The sequence below is a fragment of the Miscanthus floridulus genome, chromosome 8 (assembly GCF_019320115.1).
Source record: "Miscanthus floridulus cultivar M001 chromosome 8, ASM1932011v1, whole genome shotgun sequence".
NCBI classification, from domain to species: Eukaryota; Viridiplantae; Streptophyta; class Magnoliopsida; order Poales; family Poaceae; genus Miscanthus; species Miscanthus floridulus.
The window spans coordinates 12,748,434-12,765,798 of record NC_089587.1 but is presented as its reverse complement, the minus strand read 5'-3'; the positions used below and the strand labels follow the sequence as shown (position 1 = coordinate 12,765,798).

At 43.4% G+C, this 17,365-nt stretch overlaps 1 protein-coding gene and 1 non-coding gene across 3 annotated transcripts; both read right to left on the bottom strand.

The window, feature by feature from the left end:
* Window positions 1-140: 140 nt before the first annotated feature.
* LOC136475757 (DExH-box ATP-dependent RNA helicase DExH11-like) lies at window positions 141-16,847 on the bottom strand. Of its 2 annotated transcripts, none has more exons than XM_066473346.1 (22): window positions 16,674-16,847; window positions 16,032-16,577; window positions 15,859-15,939; window positions 15,646-15,763; window positions 15,263-15,468; window positions 14,985-15,092; window positions 14,296-14,397; window positions 13,747-13,947; window positions 13,522-13,632; window positions 12,159-12,226; window positions 10,857-11,223; window positions 10,458-10,607; window positions 10,244-10,354; window positions 9,812-9,865; window positions 9,108-9,365; window positions 5,149-5,258; window positions 4,225-4,378; window positions 2,947-3,409; window positions 2,422-2,636; window positions 1,730-1,968; window positions 1,478-1,604; window positions 141-1,387 (listed from the first exon to the last, which is right to left on the bottom strand). In XM_066473346.1, exons 1-22 carry the CDS (start codon window positions 16,803-16,805, stop codon window positions 1,175-1,177), a joined length of 4,134 nt encoding a protein of 1,377 aa, XP_066329443.1. In that variant the 5' UTR covers window positions 16,806-16,847; the 3' UTR covers window positions 141-1,174. The 2 variants fall into 2 exon arrangements, with proteins under 2 accessions (XP_066329443.1, XP_066329444.1); XM_066473347.1 differs by having other exon boundaries at window positions 15,661-15,763.
* LOC136478642 (U2 spliceosomal RNA) lies at window positions 166-362 on the bottom strand. Its single transcript, XR_010764362.1, has one exon. It is a non-coding gene; the product is annotated as a U2 spliceosomal RNA (small nuclear RNA).
* Window positions 16,848-17,365: the final 518 nt, after the last annotated feature.

The following is a 17,365-nucleotide window of genomic DNA, read 5'->3' as shown; positions in this document are numbered from 1 at the left end:
CGACACAGAAAATTGTTTTGAGACATGTAAACCATGATTAAATTTTTTGGTTCTTTTTTTGGTTCTCCATCCCGTTTATCTACATTGCTGCTGGATCCATCCCACTGTTTTCAGCCCAGAAAAAGAGCTTTCAGTCCAGATAAAGAAAATCTAATTTGGTATTGGTTGGGGTGCGCCAGGCCCTGCCAGCAGTGCAACGGCTGGGCGACGCTCGAGGGGCCCAGTGGCAAGCCACTGTGGTGACCCCTCCCCCACAAAAAATAAATTTAATATCGAAGTGGACACATGGCCCACATATCAGATATTAAACTGATAAGAACAGATACTACACTTGATCTTAGCCAAAAGGCCGAGAAAGGTATGAGTTGGGACGGAGCCCTGCGCCTTGTTTTATAGCGCGTTCGACCGTCTCATGGCCCTTCAGCTAGCGAGGTGGTACTAACGTGCAGGGAACCGGAAGCGGGGGCGGAGCTGCGGAGCGCAGCGCTGTGGCTCAGGCGCTCAGCCGTTCGGAGTTGGATGTTTGCTTACGGCCCATTACAAAATTTGCAGCCCACGCTGCTCGGACGGCCCAGCAGGTCGCCTTCTGCACTAGGACAGGCTGGCTGTCTCCGCTCCGATGAGAACTAACCTCGCTGACATGTGGGCGTTCATCGAGCACGGGCACACATCTGCTCACAACGAGAGGATAATCATCAACCGAGGAAGCGACGATCCTAACGATGGTTCCTAAGCTCGAGTTACTCGACTCACTTTGTCATCAACCGAGGAAGCAACGATCCTAACGATGGTTCATGGTTCCTAAGCTCGAGTTACTCGACTCACTTTGTCTTAACGATGGTTCCAAAGCTCGAGTTACGCCTTATTGCTAGGCATGCATCTCAGTATTTCCCAAACGAGAGTATTGCTTTACTATACAGATTCCAGGAGTCTTGACTACGAGCACGGTTTGCTTTCGCTTATAATCCTACGTATTCTCAATGAATCCCACCTGCTTTCGGTTTTTTTTTTTTTTTTGGCCGATCGCCGCTTCAGAAAACTTTGAGCTAGCAAAAGCGAGAATCCAGAATTGAAAAAAATGACCACTGCATTAGTGCTGTCTAAGGTTAGGTTAGCAGCATTCTACCACAAGGATTTCTCTAACAAAAGGCAAAAGAGACTACGAGGTTACAGCCTAGATTCCTGTGACATACAAGCTTGCTGCAAACACAATGTCACGCTTAATAGCATTGGACGCGATCTCCATCTTCTTGAACAGCGCAGAGTTCCCCATGATGGAAGCTGCATTCCTGAATTCCCTGCATGTTTCATCCAGACGGACGATTGTTCTTACAATTATCCCTTCGGATACATCAGTCAGCTCACATATGTCTGAGAAAGGCGTCCCCTGCATTGATGTAACAAGCGGCAGCGTTATAATCCTGCAGCATGCGTACACTGGAGAAGAGTTCTCATGACGTGATGAAGACTAGTATACCTTTGCCCACTCGTAGACAACCTCAACAAGGCCAAACTTGAGATTATCACGTGCATACTCTTCAGGGTCCACGGGCACCTTGAAATCTGCTTGGAGCTTTCCTAATTTGATTGCTGTATCATAAAGCCTAATAATACATAGAAAAACACGATAGCAAAAGGTGCTTGTAACATCCCTTGTCAGAAAATGCAATCGAGGTTATCAAGAGAACCATAGCAGGAACCAAACTAGGGGAGCAAAAAAACGTCTAACCTCTTTTTGGCTTCAGCCAGTTTTGGAGTAAGAGATGGTTCTGAAGCATTCCGCTGTTGGAAGACGAAAGCAGACATAATAGCCACAGCTTCTTCAGGTTCTAGGTCATCCAGTTGGTTTTCAAACAGACATTCTGTTGATATTAACTCCTCACCGGAGTTCATTTCACATGCTACTCGACCCTTAAGTTGCACAACTAGATCAGAATCAATGTAGTCGATTACCTTTAGTACATCAATCTGCAAAAAAAATTAAGGTGTTAGCAAAGTACTTCGAAGTACAGGAATGAAGTCAGATGTGGTTCACGGAATAAAATTTCATTCTTGAAAATGCTGATAATAGCCCTACAACCATTCCATGTTAAGCAAATTAAGAAAATGTGTTAACAACAAAAATACAAATGTGCAGCTTCCTGATCCTTTGTGGATTGGATGGATACAACTCATTAACATATTAAGCCCAGCATTCAGAATCCATGTCCAAACTGTTCTCCTGGTACAGTACAGCAATAGAGCTGGAACCAGAAAGATCTCCCATGTATACTCAACCCAAAGAAATTAAAGAAATGACACTATTTTTATTGTTTTTCCATGCTGCAGAGACAATGGCCATAATCCCTTAGCCCTTTTTTTTTCTCTTCAAGCACACAATAGGACAAAAGACGAGGAAAAATGTGCATGAAGAAATCTTACTCTGCCTTGAAACTCCGGCATCTGTTGAAGTGCCTCATCTGACATTTGGAATTGCAATTTATTCAACTCATCCTTGTACATCTTTTGCTCCTCCATCAATGATATATGCTCCTTTAGTTTTATACAACCATGGCACTTGTTTTCAGACATTTGTTGCAGTAGTCTGTGGTATGCATGGTAGCTTTTAACAAGATCCATGTCTTTCATTTTTAGATCTGTATTGCATTGGGTGGACACATTAAACAGCTATAAAGTATATGAATCAACTAGAGAAAATCAAGAGTAGGGCATAAATGACGCACCAGTGCACAACAATGATCAGATTCCAAAACCAAAAAAAGGTAAATAAAACATATATGCTTATATTACTAAAGAGCCCCTCCATCCTTCCCTCTCACTAGGGTAGTATATACTTTGTCAGCAGGCTAGTGAACTTCACAGGCTATATACTAAGGAAAGAATTTCCTAGACAGACGGAACATAATAGCACAAGACGGATAGTCTAGCCATGCAGAAAATTTGTACCTTTTATTGCATCTAAAGCAGGAGGATACTTAGTTCCATCTGGTTGCTCCTTTATAAGCTGTTGGACAGTTCTAGAGTATGCAGTTTTGTTAGGATCCTCAAGGAGTCTGACTTGATCAATCTTTATTTTGCTGGTGCATATACTCATGATTTCTTTATTCTCAATTGCTCTTACTTCAAAGCCCATTCCAGATGCATCCCCCTTGTATGGTAGCTTGATAGTTATTACACCTGAACTTTTTCGTGAACTAACAGAAGAAGAGTAATATTCATCGTCCATGCCACGTTTTCCTTTCAGAGCAATAAATTGTCCTCCTTGAAAATCCCCAGGTCCCTTTTCATTTTTATTAAACTCAGGGGCTAGTACAGATGAACTGCAATCACCGGTCAATACCAGAACAACATAGTTCTTTAGCGTTGTAGATGGATTTTTCAGTATAACACCAAGCAAATGATCATCATCCTGCCAATATGTTCAAATAGAAGAGGGTTTAAATGTGGAAAAGATGCAACTATTGCACATTAACAGTAACCTTTAGAGAGCAGTAGAGCATCATAATGTTCAAAACAATCAGGTTTTTGTACATATGGTTATGGTGCCAGAACCTCCTAAAGTAAAAGGGCGTACCCAGTGTAGAGAGCTCCCGCTCTGTGCGGGGTCTGGGGAAGGGTGTTAGTGGCAAGCCTTACCCTCGCCTGTGCAATGCGAGGAGACCACGACTCGAACCCGGGACCTTCCGGTCATAGGCGGTAAGACTCTACCGCTTGCACCAGGCCCGCCCTCCTAAAGTAGCTTACTTAAATTCCCTGGTCAATTTTAGTTATCAGAAAGAAACTCTAAGGCGGTAAGCACAAGTTGAGATATTTCGAAATTAGTTCGGCTTGAACCAGGAATACGATAAGATCAGGCTGATTTAAAGCTCAAGAATGATTCTTCATCGAGCTAATATCATGGTGTACGCTAAAATCACATGATTTTTAGTAATTCTCTTTGGAGCTTGGTCTCAGATATTTGGTGCTTGTTTATCAACAGGTCCTTTTCCAACTTTAAATTGCTTTTGTTTCTTCTAATTTCCCATATTCTGTATGCACTACTTCTGTATGCTTGCTAAATACATACAGAAGGCCTAATAAAGACCCAAAGTGGAAGGCAGTTTTTAGTGAGCTTTATAGCAGTTGAATGGTGGTTAATAAAGTAATAGAACTACGTAAATAAAAATAATTGCAGAAAGGAACTGCAAATGTGTGTAAAGAGAACCAAATACGATGAATACATACAGAATCAGATTTAACAACCACCAATCTCCCAGGCGTAAGAAACTGTTGAGAATTAGGCAGCTTCATAATTGATTCTGTTATAAATTCCCTATGTTCCTCAGCTTCTAAAGCCATCTCATAGTATTCCTCAATAGAAGGCTCTCCTTTTATGCACCTGATAATCAAAGAATATATAATACAAGGCAAAGAGATTAAGAAAAAGCTAAGATTAGTGCATATAGAGATATTGGATACTAAACTTTTGTCAGCACTTCAAATGTACAATGAATGCTTATAAGGGCCTGTTTGGATTAGCTAGGGCTAGTTATTAGCTAGGGCTAAAAATTAGCGCAAATTAGTTAGGGTTGGCCAGCTAGTTGGCTAACAATTAGTTGGAGGCTTGGCTAAAAAATTAGCCCACCTATTAGCCCCCTGTTTGGATGGGCTAAGGCTAAAAATTAGCTCGCTAGCAATTAGTCCTGTGCATCCAAACAGGCCCTAAAACATTGACAAACGTATGACAAAGAAATTACGAAATAAACCTTGTTGCAACTTTATAGCAGACGGAAAAATGCCTAAATTGCTAGTCTTCACATGTACAATGAATGTGCAGTTCTAACTTCTAAGCCTATCCAGGTTCAGTATCCACATTTCTGCAATCTTGTAACCAAATAATCATGACTACTCCTAAACTGCGCTATACAATAATACTACGAGATTACTAGATAGTTTACTTCTTGTGTTAATTTGTACAGAGGCTAGACTCTAGGAAGAAATGGCGTTTTCCATTATCAAAATTTTGATTTTTGCCTGTCACTTTATTGTGCTACAGCAGTGGTAGTTCCATGAAACTTTACTTCTTTGAGTTTTATATTCTAAGCAGAATTTGTGATTTCTGCAAGTGTTGGTATCCATTGTATCAACAGGTAAAAATCAGTGTCTCACTCTATTGTCCTTGTAGGTTGACGAAGCATTTGCAGAAGTAGCTTTTCCTTCTCAGGCAAATTCTTTTGAGCATGGAATTCGGCAAAACTTCTCTTGAGCATGTCCTCGACCTATGAGAAAAAATTTGGTTACAGTATATTACTTTCCCTACGCGTGACTAAGGGTGTACACTGTTAGGAGGACTAGAATGAGGCCAACCAACTGTATTGCCAGGCCCAAAAGGGCAGATATACAATGTACAATGTGCAAAGAAACCCTCCAAACAGAGGGGAAATACATATATATCCTATACATCTAACACCCCCCTCAAACTCATAGTGGATCTACAACACTGAGTTTGGAGAGCAAGAATCTATGTTGGGCCCGTGTCTGTGCCTTGGTGAAGAAATCTGCTAGCTGAACTTCTGAAGGCACGTGGTGGAGGGTCACAACCTGATCATGCACCTGCGATCTCATGTAGGAAGCATCAACGCCAATGTGTTTGGTGAGCTCATGCTTGACCGGGTCCCGAGCAATACTGATCGCACCGGTGTTGTCAGAAGAAAGAGGAGTGGGTGCAGTGACAGGCACACCAAGGTCCTCGAGGAGCCATCGGAGTCATGTCACCTTTGCAGTCACAGTCGCATAGCACACAGCTCAGCCTCAGCATTCGAGCGGGAAACAGCAGTCTGCTTCTTGGTTTTCCAGGCAATCAAGAGCCTAGGAAAACACAATAAGCTGAGAGAGAGTAGCGATCCGTGGGGTCACTCGCCCAGGTCGCATCAGAGTACGCCTGAAGCTGAAGAGAACTAGAGTGAGGGAAGAAAAGGCGGCGAGAGATAGTTCCACGAAGATATCGCAGAACACGAAGGAGGTGAGCATAGTGGAGCTGGGTAGGAGCCGAGACAAACTGACTCAAGATGTGGACAGGGTGAGAAATGTCAGGACGGGTGATCCCAAGGTAAACAAGGCTCCCAACAAGCTGACGATAGCGAGTGGGATTAGCAAGTGGTGCACCATCAGTGGGTCTTAGGTGAACACCAAGCTCCATAGGAGTATCAACGGTGCAGTGATCAGTGAGGGCAGCACGAGAAAGGTGGTCCTGAGTGTACTTCTCCTGGGAGAGGAAAATACCATCAGAGCTAGAGGTGGTCTCAAGACCAAGGAAGTAACGAAGAGGACCCAAATCAGACATCAAGAATTGCTCACTGAGACGCTGCAGAGCCGGACCGAGCAGAGAGGCGCACGTGAGGTGGCACGGCCGGCCGCGCGTGGCAGCGCAGGTGGCCGCGCGAGGGGTGGACCGGCGCGGGCGGGCAGCTTGCTAGGCGGCGCGGGCCGACACGGAAGTGGCCGGCGCAGGTGCAGCTGGCGCAGGAGCCGCGCGTGCGGGCGGATGGCCGGGGCGGAGCAGCGCGAGGGTGGGATGCCGAGGCCGGCGGGGTTGGGCAGAAATCACCGGCGTCGCTCAGCAGCAGAAGGTAAGGATGGAAAACCGAGCTTGACACCATGTTAGAAGGACTAGAATGAGGCCAACCAACTGTATTGCCAGGCCCAAAAGGGCAGATATACAATGTACAATGTGCAAAGAAACCCTCCAAACAGAGGGGAAATACATATATATCCTATACATCTAACACCCCCCTCAAACTCATGGTGGATCTACAACACTGAGTTTGGAGAGCAAGAATCTATGTTGGGCCCGTGTCTGTGCCTTGGTGAAGAAATCTGCTAGCTGAACTTCTGAAGGCACGTGGTGGAGGGTCACAACCTGATCATGCACCTGCGATCTCATGTAGGAAGCATCAACGCCAATGTGTTTGGTGAGCTCATGCTTGACCGGGTCCCGAGCAATACTGATCGCACCGGTGTTGTCAGAAGAAAGAGGAGTGGGTGCAGTGACAGGCACACCAAGGTCCTCGAGGAGCCATCGGAGTCATGTCACCTCTGCAGTCATAGTCGCATAGCACACAGCTCAGCCTCAGCATTCGAGCGGGAAACAGCAGTCTGCTTCTTGGTTTTCCAGGCAATCAAGAGCCTAGGAAAACACAATAAGCTGAGAGAGAGTAGCGATCCGTGGGGTCACTCGCCCAGGTCGCATCAGAGTACGCCTGAAGCTGAAGAGAACTAGAGTGAGGGAAGAAAAGGCGGCGAGAGATAGTTCCACGAAGATATCGCAGAACACGAAGGAGGTGAGCATAGTGGAGCTGGGTAGGAGCCGAGACAAACTGACTCAAGATGTGGACAGGGTGAGAAATGTCAGGACGGGTGATCCCAAGGTAAACAAGGCTCCCAACAAGCTGACAATAGCGAGTGGGATTAGCAAGTGGTGCACCATCAGTGGGTCTTAGGTGAACACCAAGCTCCATAGGAGTATCAACGGTTCAGTGATCAGTGAGGGCAGCACGAGAAAGGTGGTCCTGAGTGTACTTCTCCTGGGAGAGGAAAATACCATCAGAGCTAGAGGTGGTCTCAAGACCAAGGAAGTAACGAAGAGGACCCAAATCAGACATCAAGAATTGCTCACTGAGACGCTGCAGAGCCGGACCGAGCAGAGAGGCGCGCGTGAGGTGGCACGGCCGGCCGCGCGTGGCAGCGCAGGTGGCCGCGCGAGGGGTGGACCGGCGCAGGCGGGCAGCTTGCTAGGCGGCGCGGGCCGACACGGAAGTGGCCGGCGCAGGTGCAGCTGGCGCAGGAGCCGCGCGTGCGGGCGGATGGCCGGGGCGGAGCAGCGCGAGGGTGGGATGCCGAGGCCGGCGGGGTTGGGCAGAAATCGCCGGCGTCGCTCAGCAGCAGAAGGTAAGGATGGAAAACCGAGCTTGACACCATGTTAGAAGGACTAGAATGAGGCCAACCAACTGTATTGCCAGGCCCAAAAGGGCAGATACACAATGTACAATGTGCAAAGAAACCCTCCAAACAGAGGGGAAATACATATATATCCTATACATCTAACATACACAATGTAGCCTTCAAGTGTTTTTTCAGAAAGTTGAACTCCTGTAATTTCGTTGCTTATAAGTAATGAAATTCGGTTTGTCCGTTGTGGAAAAGGAAAAAAAGTGTTTTTCAGAAATAAGAACACTGCGAATTTAGGTGAAGTACCTAGTTACAACATACAGATTGTGCACTTGAGATGAAAGTAATTATACATGAGCATGACTAAGGGCCTGTTTTGTTTGAGCTTCAGATTTTGGAAAAGCTTATTCCAATTTGTGGCTTTGAAAATGCTGATTCAAGATTGTGGATTTGAAAACCTGATCTCCAAAAGCTGATTATTGGAGTGCACATGCTCATAAAACTTACTTATATAGCATAAAAAAGTGCGACCATATCCACCTAGAATAGTCAGATTGTATTATAGTAATTTAACAAGTTCTTATTTAGATCTAAATTTAATTAACAACGTTGTGTATTGAGTACATTTCAATTGAAAGTAAAATTGCTATAGCAGAATCTATTGTGTTTTCCTCCTTTGCCCATAAAAGATCAGTGCCAATTGTAACAGTAAACATCAAAAGACCAGTGGAATATACAGTATTGAGCAGATAGTCAATCAAAGACAGCCTTGGAACTAAGTTACATTAAGGCCTTGAGGGTAGTGGTGCAGTAGTCTGATAAGGCTTCACCTGGTGCACTGCTACCATGTGGCATTCCATGAGCCCAATGGACTATCATATAGAGCTAAACTGTACAAGGACAGTAATAGTATTGCCACAAATACTATTACACAACTACAATTCGCGCTGAATAAATAGGGGATGCCTTTATTGCAGAAATGCACACGCACAGACAAAGTATTTTTAAAAAGAACATGAGCACTGCTGCAGGAGCAACATAAATGTCTTGACTAATTTTGTTTTCATTCTTATAACAAGGTTTCAAATGTGTAGGCAGGCCCAGGTACAGATCCACATTAAAATATGAAGTTGAGAATTGAAAATAGAAACATATCTAACCAGGGAAGCATAATGATATACCTTCATTTCCTCCACACGCAGAAGATGTAGTATCATAGTGTATGTTAATCGAAATTGAGATTCCAAACGAGTTGGTTTTCCAACGATCAGATTTTTCAAATCGCTTTCTTCAGGAATTTCATCACGACACATAATGATCACAGTACCAATGTTATCAAGTCCTCTCCGACCAGCTCGCCCAGCCATTTGAATATACTCCCCTGGAAGCAATTTTCGGTGTTCTTTTCCATCAAACTTTCTTAGAGAATCAAACACAACCTGTTGGGTCAAAACTGAGATAGGCTCAGAGCTAGCTTCATGATCATGAGTTTAAAAGGGCATGGGAAAAGCAAGTGTGACATATGCACAGTTAGCTCAGTCCAAATGTGCAGAAAGAAACAAGGAAATTAAGGCATGCATCTGTGCGTCTCAAGCATCTATGTTAAATGAGCTCTCTTTCCAACAAAGAAACACTGGGCAATGCATCAAGTGTAAGTGTAAGTGTAAGTGTAAGTGTAAGAACAACAAACAACAGAATATGCGGAAAAAGAGACAAGATAAGTAAAGGAATTCTGTTCCCATGGTTGAAGTAACATAAGTAAAATTAATATGTAGACAGTAGAATGCAAGAGGTACCACATAACCTAGAAATAGATACTAGAGCGATTTGTTCAAGATGCCAAAGCATTGAAACCCTAAATATAAAAAAAAAAATAGAATCGCACCGTTCTTGCTGGTGCATTAACACCCATTGCAAATGTCTCAGTGGAAAACAGTACCTACAATGAGTTCAAGAAGTCAGAAGTTCACCATTTGTTAATTACAAGACAAATGTACCAGAACATGCTATATTTGTCGCTGGAGCGTTGGACAAAATTAACTTTTCAGGAGCACTATGATGTTATTAGGACTATCATTTTTCTGTTGGACTGTCCATTCAAGTTAAAGAACAACTGCGTATGGTATAGGTTGCTAAAGTTAGAGTCTGCATGACTGCAATAACTTTGGACAGGATGGACTAAGCCAGTGGCCACTGGTTAGCATTTACAATCTAAGACAAACAACAATACAATTCTTCCACCAAGGTTCGTACTAGGTACAGCAGCATCTATCATGTAATTAAATGCCGTACATATACCAGATGTTCAAAGCATAACCTTGATTACACCACGACAGAATAGCATCTCAACAACTTCCTTCACAATAGGGAGAAGTCCAGCATGGTGTACTCCAATTCCTCTTCGCAGAAGGCTTTGTATTCCTACAACCTATCGAGGAGGTCAAAGTTTAAAACTTTGAACTGATTAACAGAAGCATAGGTTTACAAGGTGAGGTGTACAGGACTAAAATTTGCACATGTCACTAGATCACCTGTGGAAGGTTCCTATCAGATCTACGTGAAAACGCCTTGTCACAGAAGACACGTATTTCACTTTTCTCCGAACTACTGGTGAGATCAGCGCCAAACATACTATCTGCCGATTTATCACAGCGGTTCTTTGAGAAACAAAAAATCACCACCTGTTAAAGGATCATCTAAATGATCAGAAAGGAATTTGTCAAATGTGAAATGACATGGTTATGATAAAAAGAGACAAGTCCATTCCCAAAATGTTGAGACTACTTGTCATTTTATAACATATTGAGACTGGCTTCAGATTTCAAATTAAGGATCAAACGAATTCAGTGTAAACGATGAAAAGAAAAAAAGGTCCAACAAAATTTATAATTGCATGATAGAGACATCACAAAAGCTATTATCTCACATACAGGCACAAGGGATTTCTTCAGAAGGTTATTCACAAGTGGCATCCAAAATAAAGTTTCAAATCTCTTTGGCCCTGAGGAGCTTTGTTGAACTGTGGCTGCTCCTGAATTGGAATTGTGGTGCTTTGGGTACTTCTGATCTCTCCCCTTGTTGGATGTATCTGGATTTTTGCCTTGAGTTCCAGCACGTACTGCAGGGGTTCCTGACTTTGGACCAGGTTTCACTCCAAACTTATTCGAATTTTTCTTTTTGAAAGCATCTTTTGCTTCTTTACATCCTTGAGTAAGAAACATGTCCCTCTCACATATTTTGTACACCTCTCCAGAGTAGAACAAGCAATGCTCAAGCGGAACAGGCCTTTTGTTGGTCCTGGTGAACACATGATGACCAAACTGTGATCAAAATTATAGTCCAAGTATCCAAGTATATTCAAAAGTGCACATAAGGCAAAACAAAACTATTATCGACTTAAATGGTCAGCCTGCAACCAAACCCCCTAAATTCTAGTTTTGTTGATCTGACCCCATATACTATCCAAATATGTATAAGCAAGTCCCTTTAAACTAAGTGTGTTAATTTTTGCCCCTCAACTGAGTTTGTTTTATTAAAGTGTAGCCCTTTCAGTTGCTCCATTCAGATTTTGTCCAAATTTTTAACTAATATTCGAAGTGGTGTGAACACTATGTTGAATCAATCAAGACTGGCATCTTAAATTCAAAATTCTGCCTAACTAATATGTAGTTCGAACACTAGGCTTTTTAGGATAACTGCCACCAAGATGCAAATTGATGTAAAATCCCCACATTCACCAACACCCGCCACCCCCACCCCACCCCCAAAAAAACCCATCTACTTCCATAATCCTTGTCATTTTGGGAAGCAACACAGTCTCCGGACATAGGTTTGACTATGATTTTAAATATTTATAAAAAATCAATAAATCTCCATTTAAGACTTAAAGGCTTTGTTGTTGTTGTTGTTGTTGTTGTATAAAAAATCAATAAATATAAAATTTCATTAATGTACTTTTAAAAACTAATCTACACATGCTATTGCTACCTCAGTGCCTTCAAAGTAATTTTTTAAAAGGCATCGATAGTCAAATTCTAAAAATTTGAGCTTAATTATTGTCCAAAATGACAAGAATTATGGAACTAGAGGAGCACTATGATATGTTACCAGGCTTCACTCACTAGCATGAACAAAAGAGCTAATTGGATGACTCTAGCCAGCCTAGTGACAATATAGTTCAAAGGGCCTGGAGTGTAATTGATTAGCATAAAATTTATACTAAGTGCACTTACGACGTGACACAAATTTTCTTCTGCTTTGTCCGACCAATCCAGTCAGCAAATTCAACAGTATTTGGGACCTGAGAAGAAACAAATAGGGTTAAACTGCAAAGCAAATTTGAACAAGTGAAACAATACAAAGTTTTCGAACTTTAGATATTCGTAGAAAAAGGCCAGGTGTCATTCTGTTCTTTGAACCGATAGGGGGGGGGGGGGAGATGCCCTCCCTTTGTGTACTCTCTTCTCTCTTAATGAAATGATATGCAATTCTCTTGAGGGTTAGATAAAAAAATATACAAAAAAATTGATTATTTGCAATGCATTCAAATGGTAATTTGATATCAAATTATCATATAAAGTCATATTTAGAGGACCAGTTTTCAATTATATTGTTTTCATGCAGTACTATTTGTGGTTGGATACTGCCAGCCAAAAGTTGCACAATTAACATCAGCAGACATGTCACTTTATTGCATGTATATCAAGAAACAGGGTAATAGCAATCAACAACAACAACAACAACAAAGCCTTTAAGTCCCAAACAAGTTGGGGTAGGCTAGAGTTGAAACCCCACAGAAGCAATCAAGGTTCAGGCACGTGAATAGCTGTCTTCCAAGCACTCCTATCTAAGGCTAAGTCTTTGGGTATATTCCATCCTTTCAAGTCTCCTTTTATTGCCTCTACCCAAGTCAACTTCGGTCTTCCTTTGCCTCTCTTCACGTTACTATCCTGACTTAGGATTCCACTACGCACCGGTGCATCTGGAGGTCTCCGTTGCACATGTCCAAACCATCTCAACCAGTGTTGGACAAGCTTTTCTTCAATTGGCGCTACCCCTACTCTCTCATGTATATCATCGTTCCGAACTCGATCCCTTCTTGTATGACCGCAAATCCAACGCAAAAACAGGGTAATAGCAATATAAGACCATAATTGCATGCTATAAATCTTGGACAATCACACTTGCTACCAAAATTCACCTAAGATCAGAGTTATGCGCCAACTATTTCAAAAGATCAAAAGCAACTGCAAATGGCATTAGGACAACCCTAACCCAGACACCACTAACTAGTTTCCATGCCATGCCACTCTAGAAACCACTCTACAAACTATCATTCTTACTTGTGGGCATTATTATTTCTTGCAGTTTGTGCCAATAGATAGATTATTGGACAAGTGTTCTTTTATCCTGTCTGTAGATGAGGACTGCTATTATAGGGGGCAGCTTACTATACTGTTGTGGCCTTGTGGGTGCCCTTAGTATGTCATACTGTGCCTAGCTATTATTGAGCAACTGTTTCAACAGGCAGTACACAGAATGTTTCGTTGATAGTGAACATAGTGAGTAAAAGTGCTGTTTACGCTAAATCTGTACCGTTGCCGAAAGAAGAACAATGTTAATGTGCGTCGGGAGCATTATAATAACCTCCTCCCAGACTACACCTCTTTCAGCATCATTTACATAATGCACTTCATCGAAGATTACCTGAGTGTACAATTAAACACACATCAGCACTCACGATCCGTTTACAAGATTATAAAAGTGAAATTTGAAGGCACAGAGTAAAACACAGTGAACAAATCAGAAGTGATGGCCTACCCATTCAATATCACGTATAATGTCCGCACCTCTGTAGAGCATTGAACGCAATATTTCAGTAGTCATAATTAAGCAAGTTGCCTCTGGCCTGATGCTAACATCTCCTGTCAGAAGTCCCACATCAAACTTCCCAGAAAAATCTCTGTATTTCTGGTTGCTGATAGTTTTAATAGGAGCAGTATAGACAGCCCTAGTGCAATGCTGCAAACAAAATTATCTGTCATCATAAGATCAATGCTAACATTTTCTTTTTTATTACGGTGTGGGTTTAAATCAACTATTACGGTGAGGAACTCTGAGAGAGTGCACTGGAGCATGTAATCTAAAGATCAATCTACTGAGAAAAGCAGAAATGAATCTTATCAGAAAGTAAGAACTGAATACTTCTCAAGGCAACTAAAAAATGTAATGCTAAGTTAAAGATTTCCCTCCTAACATAAGTTGGGGGCTCAACGCAAGGGTTTAGAAGCTATTAAGTGTGGAAGATGCTAGGCAGTTTAAAATGAGCAAAATTACCCAAAAAGTAAGAAAGAGCAAACGAAATCATACTTTTGTTGCTAATGCGAATGCATACTCAGCAACAACTGTCTTTCCAGCCGAAGTATGGGCTGCAACAAAGACTGATTCACCCTTCTCGAGATAATATATAGCCTGTGCTTGGTAGACAAAAGAAATATAGATTAGCAACTATACCAAGCATTTAAAAACATAATTTTATGAGTTCAAAAGCAGATAGGTAGTGATACCAACTAAGACACCTTGTAACAAATAGTTCCCACAGGAAATAGAGGAAAGGGTATATAGGTTCACTAGATGTTTCTTTTCATTTAAAATTCCTTGGTAATCTTGTATTCCAGGAAGGACAACCCTAGACTGGACTGGCTTTTAAACTTCTCACAGAGATATGCAAACTTGTGTTCTTTTAAGGAAATATCTAATGTGGTATTGCAACGCAATAGAAGTAAAATTGTTTAGATGGCCACAGGCTGAATGTATACTACGAAAGTATCTATGTCAGTATGTCCTAATACAAATCAAGCCGCGACCGAGTGTATACCGTGAAGTAAAATTGCAGGCTAAGGCTGCCAAACATAGACGAAGTATTTACAATTATAAGCATGTATTGTAGTGTGAATTTGCCTATCAAAGTCCAAGTAAAAAAAGCAGTGTATGCACTTGGATGATGTAGTATATGGAGAATACATTGAAACAGAAAAGGATGCATATGAGTACCTTACCTCCTTCTGGAACTTATCCAATTCAAATGGAAACTCGATTGCCATATCTGGAACGAGTTTGTAGAACTTAGTCGCTATGTCTTCGTCCCCACCAACAAGTGCCCAAACCTATAGGTGAAATAGAGATACATTGGCATTATTGCTTCATCCATGATCTATAGAGAATTGTGAGACCAGACCACTTATCATTTCTGCAACGCTATCCACCACTGAAGCTTACGGAACAAGAAGCACAGCATAGGAAGTGAGATAGAAGAAAAGGCATAAAGAGTGCTTACCATGCCATCCTGTGTTGGCTTCTCATCACCTGATACACCTGGTTCTCTGCCTGCAGCAGCCTGTACTTCGGAAGATAACATTTGATCCAAGTCTGTTTGAGTTTCAGGAACATCCCTTATGACATCAACTTCCTGTTTCTCAGCATCTAAAGTTGTTATAGTCTCGGAAGCATCCTGCAATGCATCAACTTTTTGTTCGCCAATTTCTGCCAATGGAAAATGAAAAGCTTAACAAATAACCAGGCTTTGGCAAATGAACTGAAATGCTAATGTCCTAGTAGCAACAGTGGTTATAATGTCCCATTATCTTTTAGCTATTACAATTTGCCAAGACAGTGTACTCATGTAACTTGAACATATGATGTATGAGAACAATAAAGTACCATTGATTCCTTCACCTTCAGCAGATTGTTCAACAACACCCTCCTGCAACAACTTGTTGGCAGCATCTTCCTCCCACGCTATCTTGAAAAGATCATCAAACTGCACAGAGTACTTTTCCTGCAGAACAAAGGGATAATCGAGACTACAACTCTACAATGGCAAAGTAAGCACAAATGTGGAATGTTCAAATGCAAAATATGTGCTCTGATTACCATTGTGTCATTCGATGATGGTGCAGGTTGCTCCTCTACAAGTTCTCCATTCTGGAAACACTTCCAATGGCTTTTATACTCCTACAAGAAAAGTACCAGCCACCGTACAGTTTGGCACATCCACATCAGTGATTGTGGTTACATGGCGGAAGAGACACAAGTAAGGATCAAACCTTCAACTGACCCAGCTCCAATCCCTTACGGAACCCTGGAGGAGCAACCTGCGCTGGGCCACCACTCATGAGCTCACGCACCCAATCACCATTCCGTGCACCCTCTGGGAACGCCTTCTCCAGCGCAGACGCCTCAGCGGTGTCATCCTGCAGACCGCCTGGACGAAAAGGTCTGTTGTTGATGCTCCCCCTGACGAAGTCCTTCGCCGGACCAGGCATCCGAGGCGCTATACCCCCGGTCCCCGAATCGAACACGTCGACCATATCCATTTGCACGGACTCAGGATCCCACACTTGCGACTCCGACGCGGACTCCGACGCGGACTGCAGCTTCTGCCGGCCGCGCCGGAAAGGCGGTACCCAGGCGGGAGCGAGCGTGGTGCGGGGGGCGGAGGGCTCCAGGGGCGGCCTGGCCAGGGCGAACCAATCGACATCCCACACCCTCCCGCTATCGGCCGCGGTGGGGAGGTGCAGCTCGGGGTTGAGGTAGTTCCTCTCGAGGTACTCCTTCACGCTGCTCGGGCTCTCGGCCGGGTAAGCCGGCGGCTGCGGTCGTCATCGCCACAACGGTGGGTTTAGGGTTTACAAGTTGCATTGAACGCCGTGAGTGATTTAGGGCGGAAGCGGGGATCGCAAGCGTACCAGGACGAAGTCCGGAATGGGACTGGGCGTGTGCGGGGTAGCGTCGAGGCGGAGGTGGCCGCCGTGGCCGGAGAAGCTGATGCGGAACGGCACCTCGCTCGCCGGCGAGGTGGCAGGGCCGTCCATGGACATGGAGAAACCCGCGGTGGGGCTTTTTGCAACTCCAAGTGGACTTCCGTAACTCGCCTTCCCGCAACGGGCTTCGCGCTAGATTGAAGTTTTTTCACTCTCTTTCCATCAGTATCGAATCTTATGACACGTGTACGGATTATTAAATGTAGATAAAAAAATAACTAATTACACAGTTTGATTGTAAATTACGAGACGAATCTTTTGAGCCTAGTTAGGCCATAATTGAACAATAATTGTCAAATACAAATGGAAGTGCTACAGTGCCAAATACTGATTCCTAACCTCAATCTAAACAAAGCCCCAATAAACTTTGGACCCTTTTTTTTTCCTCTTCTGTCCGTGTCCTTCCTCTTTCTTTCACCGGTGCTCGCACGGACGGAACGGAGAGGTGCAGAAACGGATCGAGCTTGGCTGCTGCTTCTTCTCCGAGCACCGAGCGATCCCCCCCACGACGAGCACCCCCCCCCCCCCCACACACACACACGGTGAGCCCCCCACGCCCCCAGCGCCGAGCACCCAGCGCCCCCACCCATGGCGAGCACGCTGCTGCTTCTTCTCCG

Coding starts and splice junctions, on each gene's coding strand:
- LOC136475757 (XM_066473346.1), bottom strand. CDS start 16,805: ATGTCCATGGACGGCCCTGCCACCTCGCCGGCGAGCGAGGTGCCGTTC. Junction 14,398..14,984: donor TGGATAAGTTCCAGAAGGAG/GTAAGGTACTCA, acceptor TACCAAGCACAG/GCTATATATTATCTCGAGAA. Junction 12,227..13,521: donor TTGTTCTTCTTTCGGCAACG/GTACAGATTTAG, acceptor GTTTCTTCTCAG/GTCCCAAATACTGTTGAATT.